Source organism: Crassostrea angulata, chromosome 10 (genome assembly GCF_025612915.1).
Source record: "Crassostrea angulata isolate pt1a10 chromosome 10, ASM2561291v2, whole genome shotgun sequence".
NCBI lineage: Eukaryota > Metazoa > Mollusca > Bivalvia > Ostreida > Ostreidae > Magallana > Magallana angulata.
The window spans coordinates 1,825,018-1,843,521 of NC_069120.1; the positions used below are offsets into that span (position 1 = coordinate 1,825,018).

Consider the following 18,504-nt stretch of genomic DNA (forward strand, 5'->3'; position numbering starts at 1 on the left):
AAAGCTAGTTTTGGGACATCATATCATAGGTTCTAAAATGGACCAACTGACCAACCTTAGTATCGTTAGTGTTACCGTGTAAGTATATATATATACCTACTCGTTATAATTATTCCTGGAATTGGAACAGCCAGCCTCGCCGTAAATGTTGGTCGTTGATCTCAAGCAGACGAAATCGGGAGAAGACGCTTAGTTTTTCATTTAGTGAAATAAATAAAGGTGTATTGTTTTATTTTTGAAGGTTGAACTTTTACTTTTATATTTTTATAAAGATGTCTTTTGTTTGCTGACCATTAAACAGACACAACATTATATTTTGTTGACAGTGTTTATTTTAGAAATTACCATTCTATGATTAGTGTTAAATCAGAACAGTTGAGAAAAGTAGATCCGGAAATTTTTTTTATTGATGCAGGTATCGAAGAAATTTTTCGACCAATCAGAAGCGCCAATATCTTATAAAATAACAAATATTAAATGATCTAAAAAATCCGTAACTTTGTACAAATATTGGACGGGTACATTTTTTGTACCTTGATTTTAGTTGATTTCTTAATATTTAAATTATTTGATAAATGTTGAATACGGGTGTCGAACCAAAGTCTTATCGATGTAGGTCGCAGCCTATACACGTAGTTGCTCCAGTTAGGTCGTGCATGTACACCTTAATAGACCTGTGTTTGATTTTGATAACATTCATCCTCAATAGTATTGTCCTAGATAATGATGTCTGGGTCAGGTATACCGGTACACTCCTATAGGATAGAGCTATAGATTATGTATAGTTTAAATTAAGGTATGATTTATATAGTATAAATTATATTTTTACAATGATTAATTAACAGACAAAATGATATAACAAAATAAGACAACACATTAAACACAACACAATTAAAGAATTGTCAACCAAACATCTTTCCGTTAAAAAATGCTGATAATCACGTGACATTCCCCCTATTCCTCTGTAAAGCACAAGTTGTACTCGTTTGCTCTGCGTCATACGTTTGCTGTATGAACTGGACGCACTGGTTAGCCACGCTGGTGTTAAGGACTTCACATTCCCTGTCAAAGTTACAAATAATCGATAGATGGGTGGTCCGGGGGAACACCACACTCCCCCGGTGAGCATCCCGACCCCCGAGCTCCTCAGCAAACATGGCGGCCTCGTGGTGGAGATGCCAGTCCTTCTCGGCTGTAATGACTAGAAAGTTGGGGAGGTCTGAATACTCTTTGTTCTGCAGACGACTCATTGGACAAGCAGACGACCAGTCATCCGGGTCCTTGCCAAACGTGGGGTGGAGGTAGAGGGGGCGGAGGGCGGGGGTGTTGAGCTTCTCCACCTGTAGGACCGCTGAGATCGCCACTACACCCTGAAAAAGTGGGGAAAACATTCTCAATGCCATTTCTAGTGTATCCTTGCTATTATACCTTACAATCACCAGTTGCATAAACATTTCTACAAAATTGCAACTGACCGTTACAATGCGCGTAAAAATATTGCTGTGCACATCGCTATATTCAATGAAATTCTTGAATAAAAATCACGTAGTAATATACTAGTACTTAAAGTAAAATTTAATAAAAGTTGAATTTCACCCCTACTATTCGCATGTGAATCATACCTTAATAGAAGTAGACTCCACGCCAGCACTAGCCAGCACGTCGGGGCGGAGAGCGATGAGTGAACAAAGATGGCCGCCCGCCGAGTGCCCGATCAGGAACAGGGAGTTGTAGTCATAGTAACGCGTTTCCTGTCCTATATCGACTACTTTTTTGATGCACTTTGATAATGCCGTTAGCTGGTCATCATGTGTATAGTCTTCAGATCTTAGATTTAATTGTAGCAGAGTTCCCTGAACAGTTAAAAAACTAAACATCCACAGGCTCAGTAAAGAGTGTTCGAGTAGTATTACTGCGAAAAGATGCCCGAGAAGAACGGCCCAGAGAGCGATCACGTGGTGTGTTTGGAGTCCATGTTTAGATCTCTGTATTGAAATGACGAAAAGAGTGACTAGATTCACAAAAACGAGGTAAACTGTCAGAACGTCTGACACGGTAATGCTGAATCGTTGTCTGGGGAAAACAGTTATAAAAATCAGACCTGTCAAAAAATCTATCACAAACACCGAAATGAAAATCATGAATAACAAAATACCACAAAATATCACAGAGCCAAAATATGACGTCGCCATTTCCAACAACAGCCATGGCGTTTTCAGTTTTGTGAGAGGGTACGACGTTACAATGCACGGTATCCCCCTCCTGGCAAACTCTTTTCCCACGTTCCCGTACAGACCGTAGCACCAGTAAAAGAACGCTGCCAGAAAATTAACGTCTTGAAACACGAAATGTCTCCACGTATCCTTGTCTCCACGGCGCCATCCCCCGCCGTGGACAAACACCGCGACCGGTTGCGATGGGCGAGGGGTTAGATCCGCGCCTCCGCGAGATCGAGGAAGGTAAAGGTCGAAGACGGTCTTGTGTGAAGTTTTCTCAAGAGTTTCGTAAGAAATGTCTCCAAATATTTCATAATCTTTGCGACTTGTCTTCTTTCTACAGCTGATTTCCATTTCACCTGGTGCATGTCTCGTTGACATCATTATTTAACTGATAACATCGTGAACTTTCAGTTCATTATACTCAATACAGCTGTAGTGCAGGGGTCGTCACACGAACTAGTATACAGTCACCAACAAAACATGACGATCGTGGAACGGATTTTTAAATCAGAACTTATTCAATGTTTCTGACTGGAGTAAAGACAGATGTAAACAGTCTATATCCTTAACATGTTATGACGAACCACGCAGAATTATTCACATATTTAGCATAACACGATTGCCTTGGGTCAAATATCTGGTGTTCTATTTAAAACGCGAGTTCTTCCGTTTTTCCTGAATTTCGGCCGCGAATTTTGTGATTTCAAACAAGCACGAGCCGGGGGTCCCTGCGTGCCCTAGCCCCACCACGCTCAGCCCCTCGGTCCTGTGGATGACCAGGATGTCGTCCCCTGCCTGTCCAACCACTGTGTCGGTAGGGGTGCTGTGTCTGAAACAGGTGTATAACTGTCCGTGAACTTTGACTTTCATGAGGGTACTGTGACAACCATAGAAGGCGCTTCGAACGCTGTTAAGGTCTTCCTTGGTGACGTTGAAGCCGCGGCTTGACACGATCACGTGACCATGCTGGTCCACAATTGCTGCCTTTTCCACTTTCCCGTTTCTTGTCAACTTGTAGAGCAAATCGGGCCAGGAATTGGACATAATCAGAGATGAAAGGCCAAGAAATTGAAATATCCGACTAAAATTTAAACATGTAACCACAATAAATCACCCGGAATACATGTACCAATGATTTGTTTTCGATCAATATTCTTTTCTTGCGGTACTGTCTTAAGTCATGATACCGACTGGAGAGCTCGCCCTGTAGATATACTTGGCGATAAGACAACCTACCGTCAGCTGATTTATCAATGAAAGGTCTCCTACACCAGACCGTCGGGTCACGAACTCCCCGGGGGTAGCGACGCCGGTCCCTACCGCACAATCCCGGGTAACGATCACGGATTTCGTGGATTTATCCCTAGCACGGATAAAAATATGTAACACAGGTGTAAGCGTACCTATAACAGCGACAGGTAACACCGTCTATAGGCGACAGGTGCGCCTCTCACCCCCAACCAATACCCTTCCTGCTTGATCAGCCAACGGGGCTGTTCGCATGTTCATTACCCCTGACGTTCATACACGTTTCTTTTGTCAGTCAATCCACAGGAAGATACAGGATTCATGATGTACTGACCTATTCTTCGGTTGAAATTTACAACTTTATCATGACACGAAGACACAAGAGTTATAATATATGAGGTGCGTTCGGATAACATTGTATCTATACCCGGTTTGACATTAGGATCCAATTTCATTTTTCAGGGTCCGTTGGAATTTAAAGTAGTTTGTAACGAAAAGAATATTTATAACTTGATCACAGGTTTCGTTTTGAGAATTACACGTAATGGTATCGTCATGGCTTTATTAGGGACTAGATGATACTAGAACAGCTAGCAAGATATCGAATGGCACCGGTCGAAACGAAGCAGTAGATTATATTTCTTGCCACCAAAGGAACATATCTTCATTCAGAGTGGTTATAAGAGAGAGAGAGAGAGAGAGAGAGAGAGAGAGAGTAACTTTTGAATGAATGACTGAATGATGCTCGCATATAACATGATAGGAAAGTACATTTCTATATAAAGAAGCCGATGCCTGCAATAAACGTTGATGTATAAAATTGATTTCACAATGTGTTAACTTAGCGTTGGTCTTTTATGAAACATTTAAAACCTTTAAAGCAGCGCCGAAATTAGCTGCTTAATATGCTGGTCCATACTCAAATTAATTCGGTCGTATCGACTATAAGCCGAGTATTTTAAATGCAATGCATATTTTTTGATAGAGATCAATAACACCAAATTATTCGAGACAAACTCGACAGACTCAATACAGATCTTATGTCCATACTCCATAACTCGACAGTTTCGATACAGATCTAAGTCCATTACTCGACAGACGAGCTCGATACACATCTTATGTCTATAACTCGATAGACTCGATACAGATCTTGTGTCAATAACTCGACAGACTCGATACGGGTCTTATGTCCATAACTCGATAGAGATCTTATTTCCATAACTCGATAGACTCGATACAGATCTTATTTCCATAACTCGACAGACTCGATAGGTTCTTATGTCCATAACTCGACAGACTCGATACGGGTCTTATGTCCATAACTCGTGAGACTCGATACGGATCTTATATCCATAACTCGATAGACTCGATACGGGTCTAATGTCCATAACTCGACAGACTCGATACGGGTCTTATGTCCATAACTCGTGAGACTCTATATGGATCTTATATCCATAACTCGACATATTAGATACGGGTCTTATGTCCATAACTCGTGAGACTCGATATGGATTTTATATCCATAACTCGATAGACTCGATACGGGTCTTATGTCCATAACTCGTGAGACTCGATATGGATCTTATATCCATAACTCGATAGACTCGATACGGGTCTTATGTCCATAACTCGTGAGACTCGATATGGATCTTATATCCATAACTCGACATATTAGATACGGGTCTTATGTCCATAACTTGACAGACTCGGTACGGGTCTTATGTCCATAACTCGATAGACTCGATACGGGTCTTATGTCCATAACTCGACAGACTCGATACAGATCTTATGTCCATAACTCGACAGACTCGATACGGGTCTTATGTCCATAACTCGACAGATTCGATACGGGTCTTATGTCCATAACTCGACAGAATCGATACGGGTCTTATATCCATAACTCGATAGTCTCGATACATATCTTATGTCCATAACTAGACAGATTAGATACGGGTCTTATATCTCTCGATACAGATCTTATGTCCATAACTCGACAGACTCGATGCGGGTCTCATGTCCATCCGACAGAAACAATGCTCTTTTTCTTTATTAATGCCACGATAGTAAGGTTTTACCTATCATTCCATATCCTTTTGCATGGATCGTTGAAAATGAGAGGGATGAACAAGTGAAGGAAATTTTCAGATCAGGGTCAGTCCGGTCCCAAGACAATAAACTGATCGAGAGTTAATTAACCTAAGACGTCTGGATGACCAATGAAATAATCCATCAGATCTAACAAATACTAGAGATCATTATAAAATTTTAGTACATTTTCCAACGTCTTTATACAGAACTCTCCTTTTCCAGGAGATAAGTTTTGTCTAAAAATGACTACGACCGCCCAGCTCTTTGAGTCCAAGTTTTGATTTGATGTAGCTTTTGAAATTTTATAAGACATCATTCGTAAGTTAATGTAGCTAATTCTAAAATATTTGGGGACATTTTGTTATAATTGACAAATAAAAAAAATCATAACTGAATTTTTTATACCTTAGTCTTTTCTTGTCGATCTTCCCAGGAGGGGCGTGTCCATCAGGATGTGACCTCACAAACCTGACCTGACCTCTGACCTTTCCCAGAAACTTAAGTTTATCTTGAAGTTTTTAATATTTCTAATATATAAAAGCATAGGAAATAGCCCGTAATAAATACACTTGCGTATCAATAATAATTGTGAATATATAGTCGTTGAGTTACACAGAAACTCTATTTAGGGTACATGTAATATAAAGCGTTCCGGGGTAGCGCGCTGGGACTGAGTCCCTCACGGTCTCTCTGTGTTGTGTACTGCGCCCGCTATTGTTTTAAGTGTAGTAACAGGTTAATCAGTTGACTGGCTGCCCCGTCTACAACGTGTCAATAACCCTACACGCTTCTGTTAGCTCGTGTGAAGCACTGAGCGGTCCTAGCAACCACGCTCATATTACTCCATGTCAAGATCTCTCAAGCGAGCCGGGGGGAGAGATGTAAGTCGTCATTTAAAATGCACAAAGCTTGATCAGTAATCGATTACAACCACTTAACAATGTGAAAGTTATAAGTGGGTGACAGAGGATTATAGGATTTGTAGGTTGTGGCCGTCATGGACAGATCTGGATTATCCAGTAGGGGAACGGTATCTACGGGACAACGCAGTAAGTATATGAATATCCAGTTTTCTCAGACCCAACCCCCACGGTTCAGGGACTTTCTTCTCCACCCTACAGATATTAATTCAACAAGGGATTTCCCCGCGTTACGGCCACCTTCCCAGTATAGGGATTCTTTGGTGTATTTTCTGTCTACCCGACCAATAAGGCTAATTTTTTTTGTCTTCACAGGATTATCATCCCCCCCCCCTTCGCAGTATATCCTATCGCGCCCCACCCCCTTGTCTTGGCACCCCAAATAATGTATTACACTAAAACCTTGCGCTTCCTCATTTCTACGATTATTTAGAACTACAGGTAGATTTTCAGAGATCGCAGAATAAGAATCTGATCTATTGTCCTTTACAAAAATTTAGATTATTGATAATCAAAATTTGTACATGACAACTACAAATTTTGATTATCAATAATCTAAATTTTTGTAAAGGACACTATCTTAACTTTATTTTAAAAAAAAATTATGCACGTTTCCTTTTATATGTACTGGTTTATACTTCATTTCAATTACCCTGGGAAGTTACTCCTTTCGGATTTGTAAAATTATGCTAATCATTTGTAAAAATTATTTAACTAATTAACATATGCATATTTCAAATACTGGTACAAAAGAATTAACATTACTTATCAAAGACAATAAAAATGTAGGCGGAATTACGTACAATTCATAATAAAGTAAACTTAAAAAACAGTGATTGTAACAAATACTTTAGTAACCTATCCCACTGACAAAAAATAGTGATAGATATCAAGGTAAGATTTTATTGAAATTTAATAAAGTATGACACAGTTTCGCCGCAATGGATGCGTTTAAAATCAATTAAATCCTACCATTTCTTTATAAACATTTTTTTCTGCTGACACGCATTTCATCTCGTCCCTGCCTTCACGTACTTTGCGTTATGAATTGAATCAACAAAGAAGAAACCGTTAAAGTTTGATTACTATCAATTCGAGTGTTCTGATGTAGCTTCGTATAATATTGTCTTGTTGGGACCACTTGAACGCCTTGTTTCTATAAGACTGCTCAGTCGGTGTTCTGTGTTAAATGTTTAATTGATAAAATGAGAGCCCTGTTTATTGTAGCTCCTCCTTCAGGTGTTGTACAAATATAACGCCAGGTAAGACACGGATAAACAGACAATCGATGCCGTTTTGACTCCAACAGAACGGGTTGCAATAGATCCCGGTACAAAGGAATAAATCCCCGTCGGATGGCGGCGCTATTTATTATCAGCACTTCAATTTTTAAGTTTTCAAAAAGTGACAGACGTCTAGCAGTGCATTTTCCCATGTGATCGACAATGTCGAGATCCTAATGCAATGTGAAATATGGCAAGTACTCAAAAGAGACTTTGAATATCGATTTCTTCAATGCAGTTAATGTTCTAAACAATTCATTAAAAAGTACTTCAAAGATCAAGGAACAAATATTAAAATACAAGAATTATGTAATAGTTTAAAGGAGATATGTCTTTTGAGCACATTTGAAATATACCATACAGGTTTGGAATCGATTTTTCCCCTTCTCAAAAAGTAATTTTTCAGCAAGATAGTTTTTCGCGTATAAAAGAAATTTTATCAATTCGTGGGGTTCATACTCGTGTATTACCATATTTGTTGGCATTTTATTTCGAGGATTCGCCTCTAGCAATAATAGATAAAAATCAAATTTGCCAAGTTGTACTAAAATTCTTGGGTAAGGGGTTCCCATGTTTATTAGAATACCAAGTAACTTTGCAAGACATGCAGACGTAAAGTTTCTGAATGCCTGGCCTTATTTTATCTTTTAAAAGCAGTTCTACCCTAGCAGAAAACAAGCTCGGCATTGTTTCAGAATATACCGGACCCCCCTCAAACACAGGAATGACGGATCTTAAAAGTCAGGAGTTACCGAGGCACAAACACTGATAGGAGATCGATTAGGGTTTGTTCTCTGATTAAATCCGTGGCACTCAATGATAACACTGACCCGTGGTATAACACAGTGTCAAGTCAATGTCAAATCAAGTAGACATCAGTTGTATTTCATATGTAGATGTATTTACGACCCACTCTACACAAGTGTACGATCTCCACTACAAGTTGTTCAAATATTTCAGTTCTAAGTTATATTAAATCAATCTGATTCTGAGCAAACAAAGACTTCATATGAAAACCTGTAATCCCCCGCCCCGAAATACACAAACATTATTCAGCCCGGATTACCCGCCCCGATCCGTAATCCCAAAGTACGCCAAAACGAGCGATCAACCATCGGCATTGACTTCATTAAAACAAAATCCTCTTGAATAACAGACATCGTGCCAAACACACTAACAGTGAAATAACAGCCCATTGTTCAACAGTTTCCTTCATTTTGTCTTCACAGGCGCAGCAGAGAACATGTCCACATCATTGCAGCCGACGGGTTCTTCGGTGGGTTCTGGATTATTCAGGCGCCCAATCAAAACAGCGCTGCATCAGGCGGTGCTGGACTGTCGTCTGCATCAGGTCCGGTTGCTAGTCGCCAAACACAACGTCAATGTAGACTGTAAGGATCTCCACGGCCGGACCCCCATGATGCTTGCCTGCATGATTGAAGAAGAGTTCGGTTACAAAATGGCCAAGATATTTCTCGGTGCCGGAGCGTTTTTGAATTTGAGAGACGCGCTAGGAAGGACTGCCCTGAGTTACGCGTGCATGAATGGACGTGCGTCCATTGTGGGTCTAATTCTGAAGGAGGACGTTCTAGACATTAACGAGGCGGACAACGACGGCAACACACCGCTCCATCACGCCGCCAGCAGCGGCAACCCGTCCATAGTGGAGATGTTAGTGGACTGTTTTGTGAAGTTCGGACTGGATATCGACACCAGAAACAGTCTTGGCTACACCTCTCTTCTCTTGGCGCTAAAGAAGGGGCATTTTGTATCCGCGCATTTATTACTAAAGAAGGGCAACGCCTCACCCACTTTACGCGATAACGAAATATTTCTCAACGCCACCGAATGGGCTCAGAGAGGCGGGAACGAGTCGTCCTCCAAGTACACCCCTCGCCGGACTCTCCCATCTCTCCCCGCCAGCGCCACCACTCTGTCCTTTTCCCGCGAGTCGACCATGTACCAGCCCCCCACCACCCAGCCCTGTAATCACGGGAAGAAGCACAAGGACCAGCTGCCCTGGTCCGCGCAGTCGCTCAGATTTCCGAACCTCCAAACGTCGCAAGAGTTCGAGAGAAGTGAAACGTTCGTGGATGGGATGGACGCCCGGCAGTTGGTTTTAGACGAGATCGACGATTTTGACTCCCTACAGCGTCCGTCGTCGTACAAAAAAGGCCGCATTCCCCACCCTTCAACCGCCAAACTGATCGCACTCTCCCGGCGGGCCAAACCAGCTATAATTCCCGACATGACTACCATATTCCGAATTTACTCTGACCAATACCAGCCCGAGTGGATGAAGAAACCGGCGTTATCAAAAAGTATCCTTGCCCTGTCTACTTCCTCTAATTCAAACTCTGAGTCTGCCATTGTGGAAACCTGTACTTGAAGGAAGGGTGACCACTGTCATTAAATGTGAATAGATTTCATAAACAAGTGACAAGTCTCAGCTGTTTAAGGTGATACTACAGTAAGCAAAAGTCAACAACTTGCTGTTTCTAGTTTTGATTATTCATTTATTAACAAACAGTGGTAGCTAAAACCGTCAGTATTATTCAATGCCACACGCCACATGTATTTTATGTGTTGATCAATTACCAACACACTGTGGCCCACATTCAGTCTTTCAATTGCCTAGCATCAATTTTTGTGCATATTTGTTGAGAGTGTTTTGTCCATATTAATAAAATAAATCCATGTGAACAATCTTTCTGTTTTCGTTGGTAAAATTAGCTGACATTGGATCACAATTAAATGTTCTGGAGAGGCACTAAATCCTAGGCCCAATTGTTGTGTGCAGGAACAATAAATATTAATACCGTCCAATTCCCCCAGCTATCCTAAGCCTCGACGGGTCGAGTGGAGCCGTCATCAAGAGCTCTGATTGGCTGGTCCCCTCAGAGCGAGCCTGGACTCCAGGGAGGCTCTCTCTAAGTTCCTACCTGTCAAGAGATGACAAACAGCTGGGTATACAGTTAACATCTCAATCCAAACATTTTAAAACCTCACATCTACTCTAGAAGTCTGTTGTGTTAGTGGAGCAAACACTCCACAGATTTAAATCTCCCTGTGTAATGTCATTAACAAGAACAAATGTTTGTAATTCAATGAATGCAGGAACAACCCCCCAGAAATCATTAGGTTTAATGCTTTACATTTTGCAGTTACTGTAGAATTAAGAGACCAGTTTCCTAAAATCTAAATTTTAGTTGTCTGTGAACTTTGTTACTGACAAGATCCAACTGACCTAGCTAGAAATAATTCCTTTATACCTAAGTTGGTTCACCCCTGAGTTAACCCACCACGACCGAGGCTGTAGCTAGACATAAGTCAGGGCTGGTGTCTATAAAGTCATACTAGCCCTAATAAAGAAAATCACTTGCTCTACAGCCAATGGCTGCTGAACAAGTTAAAAAGCATTATGTACTGGGGGTATTCCCCTTTCTGCTTGGGAATAGGGATTTTCTGTTTCATTCATGTGATTTCTGTCTGTATTTTATTGAAAAAAATATCTCATCTTAAAATACAAATACATGTATCGGTATATCAAATTTTTAACTTGATGGAAGATGAAAATTCATATTTACCGGTACATATTTTTTGTGAGTTTTTATTGAGCCCAAAGTCACAAAGAAAGTGACTATCATAATATGAAAGACATGTTATTCTTAGTCTAACTGTCCCTACTAGTTAACTGCATAGTTGCAATTGATTACATTGTGGAACAAGTTAACAAGTATATACCTATAAAGACTAATCTGTTAATCCGTTGATCCTCTTCCTCCCATTTTGACGTGAAGAAGGAATCGTATAACTCGTGGACGGCTTGTACAACTAGGCGTCTGTCATCTCCCGCCACTGATATCAAACCCTGCAGGAAAATACAGACAAAGCCTGAAAGGGGGGATTTTTTAAGCAAGAATTATAATTGCAGGTATATTGAAAAAATTAAAATTTTTTTTGGAGGGGGGGGGGAGTATTTTAAATGCTGTTTCAAGGTCATATAATTTACAATGACCTTAATATTTATCTTGCAGTATCAAATCTAGTGAGTAGTAGCAGTGAATTGTTTTGATAAAATTGATGTTCTCTCTCACCTCAGAAATACCAAACATTATGAAAGTATGATAAATGGTTTTCCTGATCTGGTCAGGCGCACTCTTAGGATGATGATGATGAGAGAGTGAGAGAAAGAGAGAGAGAGAGCCCACAAGAGAGAGACTAAGAAAATAAACATACTGTCCTAAATTCTAGAACAGAACATGTCTAGTGGTGCTGTACAACTACAGAATCCAAAGGTCAAATACTATTCACTTACCGTGTGGCTACATTTTTTGAAATATTGTTTAACATTATGAAAGTATGATAAATGATAAGATTTCCTAACCTGGTCAGGTGTACTCTGATGATGATGAGAGAGAGAGAGAGAGAGAGCCCACAGCTATTGTCACTTTCCTTTAGTGTTCTATGTGTGAATGAAGCAATAACCATGCTTGATATTAATAGATTTCTTGTCACGAAAGTCTGTCTTTGAGAGAGATTCAACATTGCATGAATATTCCTTATTTGTATTTGTACTGTATATCTATAAGTTGTTGAGTACCTTGAGTCTGTAGATTTCCTGCTTATCTCCCCTTGAATTGTATATCTATAAGTTGTTGAGTACCTTGAGTCTGTAGATTTCCTGCTTATCTCCCCTTGAATTGTATATCTATAAGTTGTTGAGTACCTTGAGTCTGTAGATTTCCTGCTTATCTCCCCTTGAATTGACTAGTTCTTTGTCCCAAAGTAAATCCTGTAGGACCTTGTCAATTCTCTGCTTATCCATATTTCCTGAAAACTCCATGGTAAATGTTGTCACATCCTAAAAACCATCAACCACCATACATGTATATAAGCTGCCTACAGAATATAAAGTACTATCATTATAAATACCAGGGCTGCGTTCAAGATCGTAGCAGCTAGCCTAGCCACCAGGTCGTAGATATCTAGGTCTTTTGAGCGGACCGCTAAGTTAGCCACTAAGTCAGATTTGAAGTTGGAAATATTCAACTAAGACTAATTATATCGACATAATTTGTTAATTTCAAGCGGAAATATACATGTTAATATTCAATTTAACTTAAAGGCTGAACAAATTATCACTAAGTAAATAGATTTCAGGTTGGTTACAATATGGTAACTAAGGTGGCCATCTTGAATTTGATGCTTAGCATAAAATATTTAGGCTACGAATATCTATGTAGCAGCTAGGCTAGTCTACCGTTCAACTACGTAGCCCTACGTAGCAGCTACGATCTTGAACGCAGCCCAGTATACCCCAAAATAGATTTGTAGTTGACAGACCTGATCAATTTTGTGTACATTTTCCTTCTCAAATCCTCTCTCTTGAAACAATTCCTCCAAACTGAAAAAAAAAATACCAAGTATCTCTCACATTAACTTCTCCTATTTCAAGTCACAACACTGATTGAACAGTTTCATTTAAAAAAAAAAGCACAGAGCTCAATTCCTGTGTACGTTACCTTGTTTTACTTTTGCCGTCATATGCATTTAGATCCAATATGGAGTCAAGGTCAGTTCTAAAACAAGAAACGAATGCCTCATAAATGGCTTTGACAGCAAAACTACTGCTTACAAACAGGTATTATTAATGAAAATATGAAATGGAAACAATAGCAAACGATAAGAATGAAGAACTGTGTATATACTTACCTAGCCCTAGTAGTCTCAATTAATTTGGCTAATCTATTTATAGATCTGAAAAGTAAATACATCAGGGTCAGCTAAATATCACATCAGAATCCCTTATTAAATTGAATTTGTGTTTTCTTCCTCTCTCTCTCTTGACATACCGTATACTTGATTTGACTTGGTCTAGTTCCTTGGCATTAACTAGGTCAGTTTTATTAATTATAATCACATCAGCTAGAGCCACCTGCCTGTGGAGAAAAATATCAAATTATAGAAACATGTTGAAAAAGACAATTTTTGTTATTTGGCAAGTTAGCTTGGATTTGCTATGACACATTTCTGATTGTACCTATTTATATACAAATACATATTTACATCAAATGATTATTTTTTTTACTAGACTTTGACCTGTGCATGCACATGTTGACATTGCATATGATATTGGACATTTACGAAATAGATACATCAATGTATTATCGACATTTACACATCTAAGCTTTAAGCCTACAATAATGCTATTAATTTCACTAAATTCTGCCTAGCTAGAATAATCTAACTGTGTCTAGGGACAGACCTTCACCACAGTTAAAAGTCTGTGGCATTCAGTCATTATGTTACCATTGTACCCTCTGTACCTTAGTGACTTACAAGTATTTTTAATAATTTGCTACTTTCATTTTCCAATGCTTTTACACTGTACCCTCCTTGTAACCCCTTTTCTCCTTAAAGATATAGGAGTGTACCCTAGGGTACAAAAGTATCACCTCAAAACATAGTCCTATTTTCTTGCCATATATGCCACTGAGAGTTATCTCCCGTATTTCCTTTGATGAACAGAATATATGATAAATTTTTAATGAAAATTTACATGTAATTCTAATATCGTTTCTGAGTTTATCCATGCAAAAGTGATATTGTGGAAACATAAACTAAAGAGCCTCCTGTGATTTAGCGTGAATGTAATTAATGCGCATGCGCAAGATTGTAAAATCCAAAAAATCCAGATGATTTCAGGATTTTTAAAAGGAATTTCCAATGATGTTTAAAATATACAAAACAAAAGACAGTACTCTTCCGATTTCTAGGTATTAATTTTAAAGCCCAAAAATTCGAGTCTATTATTTTAATATAGTCACACTGAAGTATAGATTGTATTCAAGTACAAAGGTGGTAGCAAGCTTTCTAGATGATTATTCAGTCACATCACCCAAACTCATTCTGAATTACTATCCCAAATCTTGTACAAATGGATGGACTAGGAAAATAAACATACTGTCCCAAATTCAAGAACAGAACAAAGTCTAGTGGTGGTGTACAAGCTACAGAATCCAAAGGTGGAATACTATTCACTCACCGTGTGGCTTCATTGGTAGAACCATCTTGTTTAACTTCCTCTAGATGCTGAAAACAAAAGAAACATTTCTACATAGACGCATTAATCCGGCAGATCAAGCAGTAACGCGAGGTACTGGTATGACTAATGCTTTGGTGTCCATTCTACTCTTACTAACTTTGTGAGAGTAAAACTGTTAAATGACATACAATAACTTGACACTTGCAACTATTGGTATTTACCAGTTTTCATTCTCAGGAAGTCTCCAATTCTTGTCCAAGTTCCATAACTCTTGCATTGAAATACTAAGACTATAAAGTATTAAAGTAACTAAACTTGTGTGTTATGACTTATTAGCAAATTTGAACTATAACTCTTAGATATATCAATAAAATATCAAATTGTCATTAAAAAAATTACATAATACATGTATCTTAACAGCCTAATTCCATGGATATTATACATGTATCAGGATCTCATTCTACAGCCTAATTCCATGGATATTATACATGTATAAGGATCTCATTCTACAGCCTAATTCCATGGATATTATACATGTATCTTGATCTCAGTCTACAGCCTAATTCCATGGGGATATTATACATGTATAAGGATCTCATTCTACAGCTTACTCATTCTACAGCCTAATTCCATGGATATTATACATGTATCAGGATCTCATTCTACAGCCTAATTCCATGGATATTACACATGTATCAGGATCTCAGTCTACAGCCTAATTCCATGGGGATATTATACATGTATAAGGATCTCATTCTACAGCTTACTCATTCTACAGCCTAATTCCATGGATATCATACATGTATCAGGATCTCATTCTACAGCCTAATTCCATGGATATTACACATGTATCAGGATCTCATTCTACAGCCTAATTCCATGGATATTATACATGTATCAGGATCTCATTCTACAGTCTAATTCCATGGAAATTATACATGTATCAGGATCTCAGTCTTCAGCCTAACTCCATTGATATTATAAATGTATCAGGATCTCATTCTACAGCCTAATTCCAGGCAGGGATATTATACAAGTATCAGGATCTCAGTCTACAGCCTAATTCCATGGATATTATACATGTATCAGGATCTCAGTCTACAGCCTATTTCCATGGATATTACACACATATCTTGATCTCAGTCTACAGCCTAATTCCATGGAAATTATACATGTATCAGGATCTCAGTCTTCAGCCTAATTCCATTGATATTATAAATGTATCAGGATCTCATTCTACAGCCTAATTCCAGGCAGGGATATTATACAAGTATCAGGATCTCAGTCTTCAGCCTAATTCCATTGATATTATAAATGTATCAGGATCTCATTCTACAGCCTAATTCCAGGCAGGGATATTATACAAGTATCAGGATCTCAGTCTACAGCCTAATTCCATGGATATTATACATGTATCTGGATCTCATTCTACAGCCTGAGTCAGTGTTCTATACCTGTAGACAGTGTTTAGCATCCACCATGGTGATGACACCTGATTAAAACAAAAACATGTGGTGTTAATAAATTAACATCTTTATAGGCAGTCAAATACAATTCTTAAAGGTCAATAATACATACATATATAAAATATAAATAGCATTTTATTATTACAGCACTAGAAATCATGATATTGTTTAACTTACCATCCAGAAATATTTCACTGCACAGTTCTTCGTCTAACCAGAATATAGAGGCTATAGGACCTAATGAGTAGAAAACATATCAATTAAAGCTTCAGCCACACTAACTAAATATAGGAAGTTAATAGATGAAACCTTGTCTGCCTATAATGGGCAAACCAAACCAAACAAAGGATAAATGTTCAAATTTTACAAATTATTAATTTTGCATGTTTGTGTGTCATTTTCCTGATTTACAAAAGGTGCAAGGACATGTACATGTATTACAAAATTCAGAAATATTCAGAAATAATTCTTCCAGGTCAAAAGAATCAATGATTTTTTCCAAATGAAATGTCCAAGCACCTGTACCAAAGTGTGTGGTGATGGTCTAATTTGAGACTAAGAGAAAAGGGTCAAATCTTATTATTGTAGCAACATTGTATAGAGCTATAGGAAAGAGAAATAAGACACAAATATAAAATAAGACTGAGTTAGTATGTAGTCCGTACCAGGGTCTGCTAGTCCTGTTGTTTCCAGGAGAACGTAATCAAAGCGCCCTCTTTTAGTCATCAGGTTCTCTATGGCCTTGACCCCATTATCTCTGAAAAATATACACAGGTACAAAGTTCAGTGGAAAAAAAAGAGTGCACAAATCACAACAGCTGCCAATGCTGGCTTATGTGAGCTACATTGCTACCTGCTACAATGAACCACAACTAGCCACATACTTGACTGAGCAGCACAAGCATCCATTCCTGAGCTCCAGCCATTCCTCAAAGAGTTCACCCTCCTGTCCCACTGACATGGACTTCTCAATAGAGTCTCCTGAATCCAATGAGAAAGGATGACAGTTACATTAGAAATTACATCTACGGCCAGTACAGGTAATTGGTTAAGAAGAATATGTCAGAATAAGAAAGAAGAATATTAAAGTGGCCATGGTTGATAGTGGGGCACGGGATATCCATTATTGGTTGTCCTTGTACCTGACCAATGATCTTATGCATAACAATAACATAATTGTACAGATAGGCAAGCAAACACAGAATCAGAAACATCTTCTACATCTAGCCGGGGACGTATATACTATATAATACAGTGTATACGTCCCTGATCTTGCACAATAACATTGTTTGGGTTATGCTGTGATGTACCTTCACCAAATTCATTCATGATGACCGCAATTCTCTTTCCATGCTGTTCTGTCAAGACATAATTCAGAAGAGTGGTTTTTCCTGCTCCTGAACATTTAATAGAAAACATCTTTGTTAATACAGAGTCTGTGTATGACGTTTTCTGTTACTATTGTACTGTGTTTCTGAGGTTAGCATGGTTAGATATATTGCTCTAAACATTAACAAATTTGATTTTTAATTTGCATTCAGCATATTCTATTTTATCTTAAACAGCATGAGCAATATGTTGCCTGATTGTAGAAATTTGTGTAAACTGTTGATCAATTGATTGCATAGAAAGGATGAAAACCTTTTTTTAATTACATTTTGTCGCATGAAATTGTAATCAGTGTGAGATGTTTCGGTAAATTGTTAGTTTACCGAGGAATCCAGTGATGACAGTGATGGGGACCCTCTCAAAGGTGGCAGGAACAAGGTCCGGAATTTCCTCGTCTTCGTCTGACATTCCGATTGCGGCTAGCGCGTGATCTTCGGATTATAGCGACGGAGATCTGTGGAGAAATGTGAGCTTCAATTCAAGAATGAAATATGGTCAATCCAGTGATGTTTGCACGGTGAGATGGGCTTTTTAAGACAGTGGAGTCTAAACTGCCGAAGTCATGCTTGTTTATTTTTTTCTCGCGAAAATTCCTGTTAGCTCGTACCTTGTCTTATTCGTAACCAGCATTATCAATTTCTGATATTACTAAAACCGATTTGGTTTGACTTTACCGATCGCGTCGCGTTCAACTCTTTCAGCTACGTCATACATAAACAATACCCGCACCTTAACCACAATTTTTTTATTGGTGGATTCAGCTTACCGCTGATTGGCTGCTGGTTAACTAAGACTAAATTATGCACGGACAGAACAACAACATATCTGAGAATGAAAAATTTA

General features: G+C 38.7%; 3 protein-coding genes across 3 annotated transcripts; 1 reads left to right on the forward strand and 2 right to left on the reverse strand.

Moving 5' to 3' along the window:
* Positions 1-802: 802 nt before the first annotated feature.
* LOC128166413 (uncharacterized) lies at positions 803-2,610 on the reverse strand. Its single transcript, XM_052831565.1, has 2 exons — positions 1,623-2,610; positions 803-1,370 (listed from the first exon to the last, which is right to left on the reverse strand). Exons 1-2 carry the CDS (start codon positions 2,598-2,600, stop codon positions 939-941), a joined length of 1,410 nt encoding a protein of 469 aa, XP_052687525.1. The 5' UTR covers positions 2,601-2,610; the 3' UTR covers positions 803-938.
* Positions 2,611-6,320: 3,710 nt separating this feature from the next.
* LOC128166655 (protein lin-12-like) lies at positions 6,321-10,466 on the forward strand. Its single transcript, XM_052831948.1, has 2 exons — positions 6,321-6,604; positions 8,988-10,466. The coding sequence occupies exons 1-2, from the start codon at positions 6,553-6,555 to the stop codon at positions 10,145-10,147; spliced, it is 1,212 nt and encodes a 403-aa protein (XP_052687908.1). The 5' UTR covers positions 6,321-6,552; the 3' UTR covers positions 10,148-10,466.
* Positions 10,254-18,265, reverse strand: LOC128166656 (zinc-regulated GTPase metalloprotein activator 1B-like). The gene is made up of 14 exons (XM_052831949.1): positions 17,985-18,265; positions 17,583-17,669; positions 17,157-17,253; positions 16,938-17,029; positions 16,450-16,509; positions 16,261-16,298; positions 14,807-14,853; positions 13,614-13,700; positions 13,474-13,518; positions 13,284-13,340; positions 13,105-13,165; positions 12,488-12,622; positions 11,503-11,629; positions 10,254-10,700 (listed from the first exon to the last, which is right to left on the reverse strand). Exons 1-14 carry the CDS (start codon positions 18,067-18,069, stop codon positions 10,630-10,632), a joined length of 1,089 nt encoding a protein of 362 aa, XP_052687909.1. The 5' UTR covers positions 18,070-18,265; the 3' UTR covers positions 10,254-10,629.
* Between the last annotated feature and the right edge of the window lie 239 nt (positions 18,266-18,504).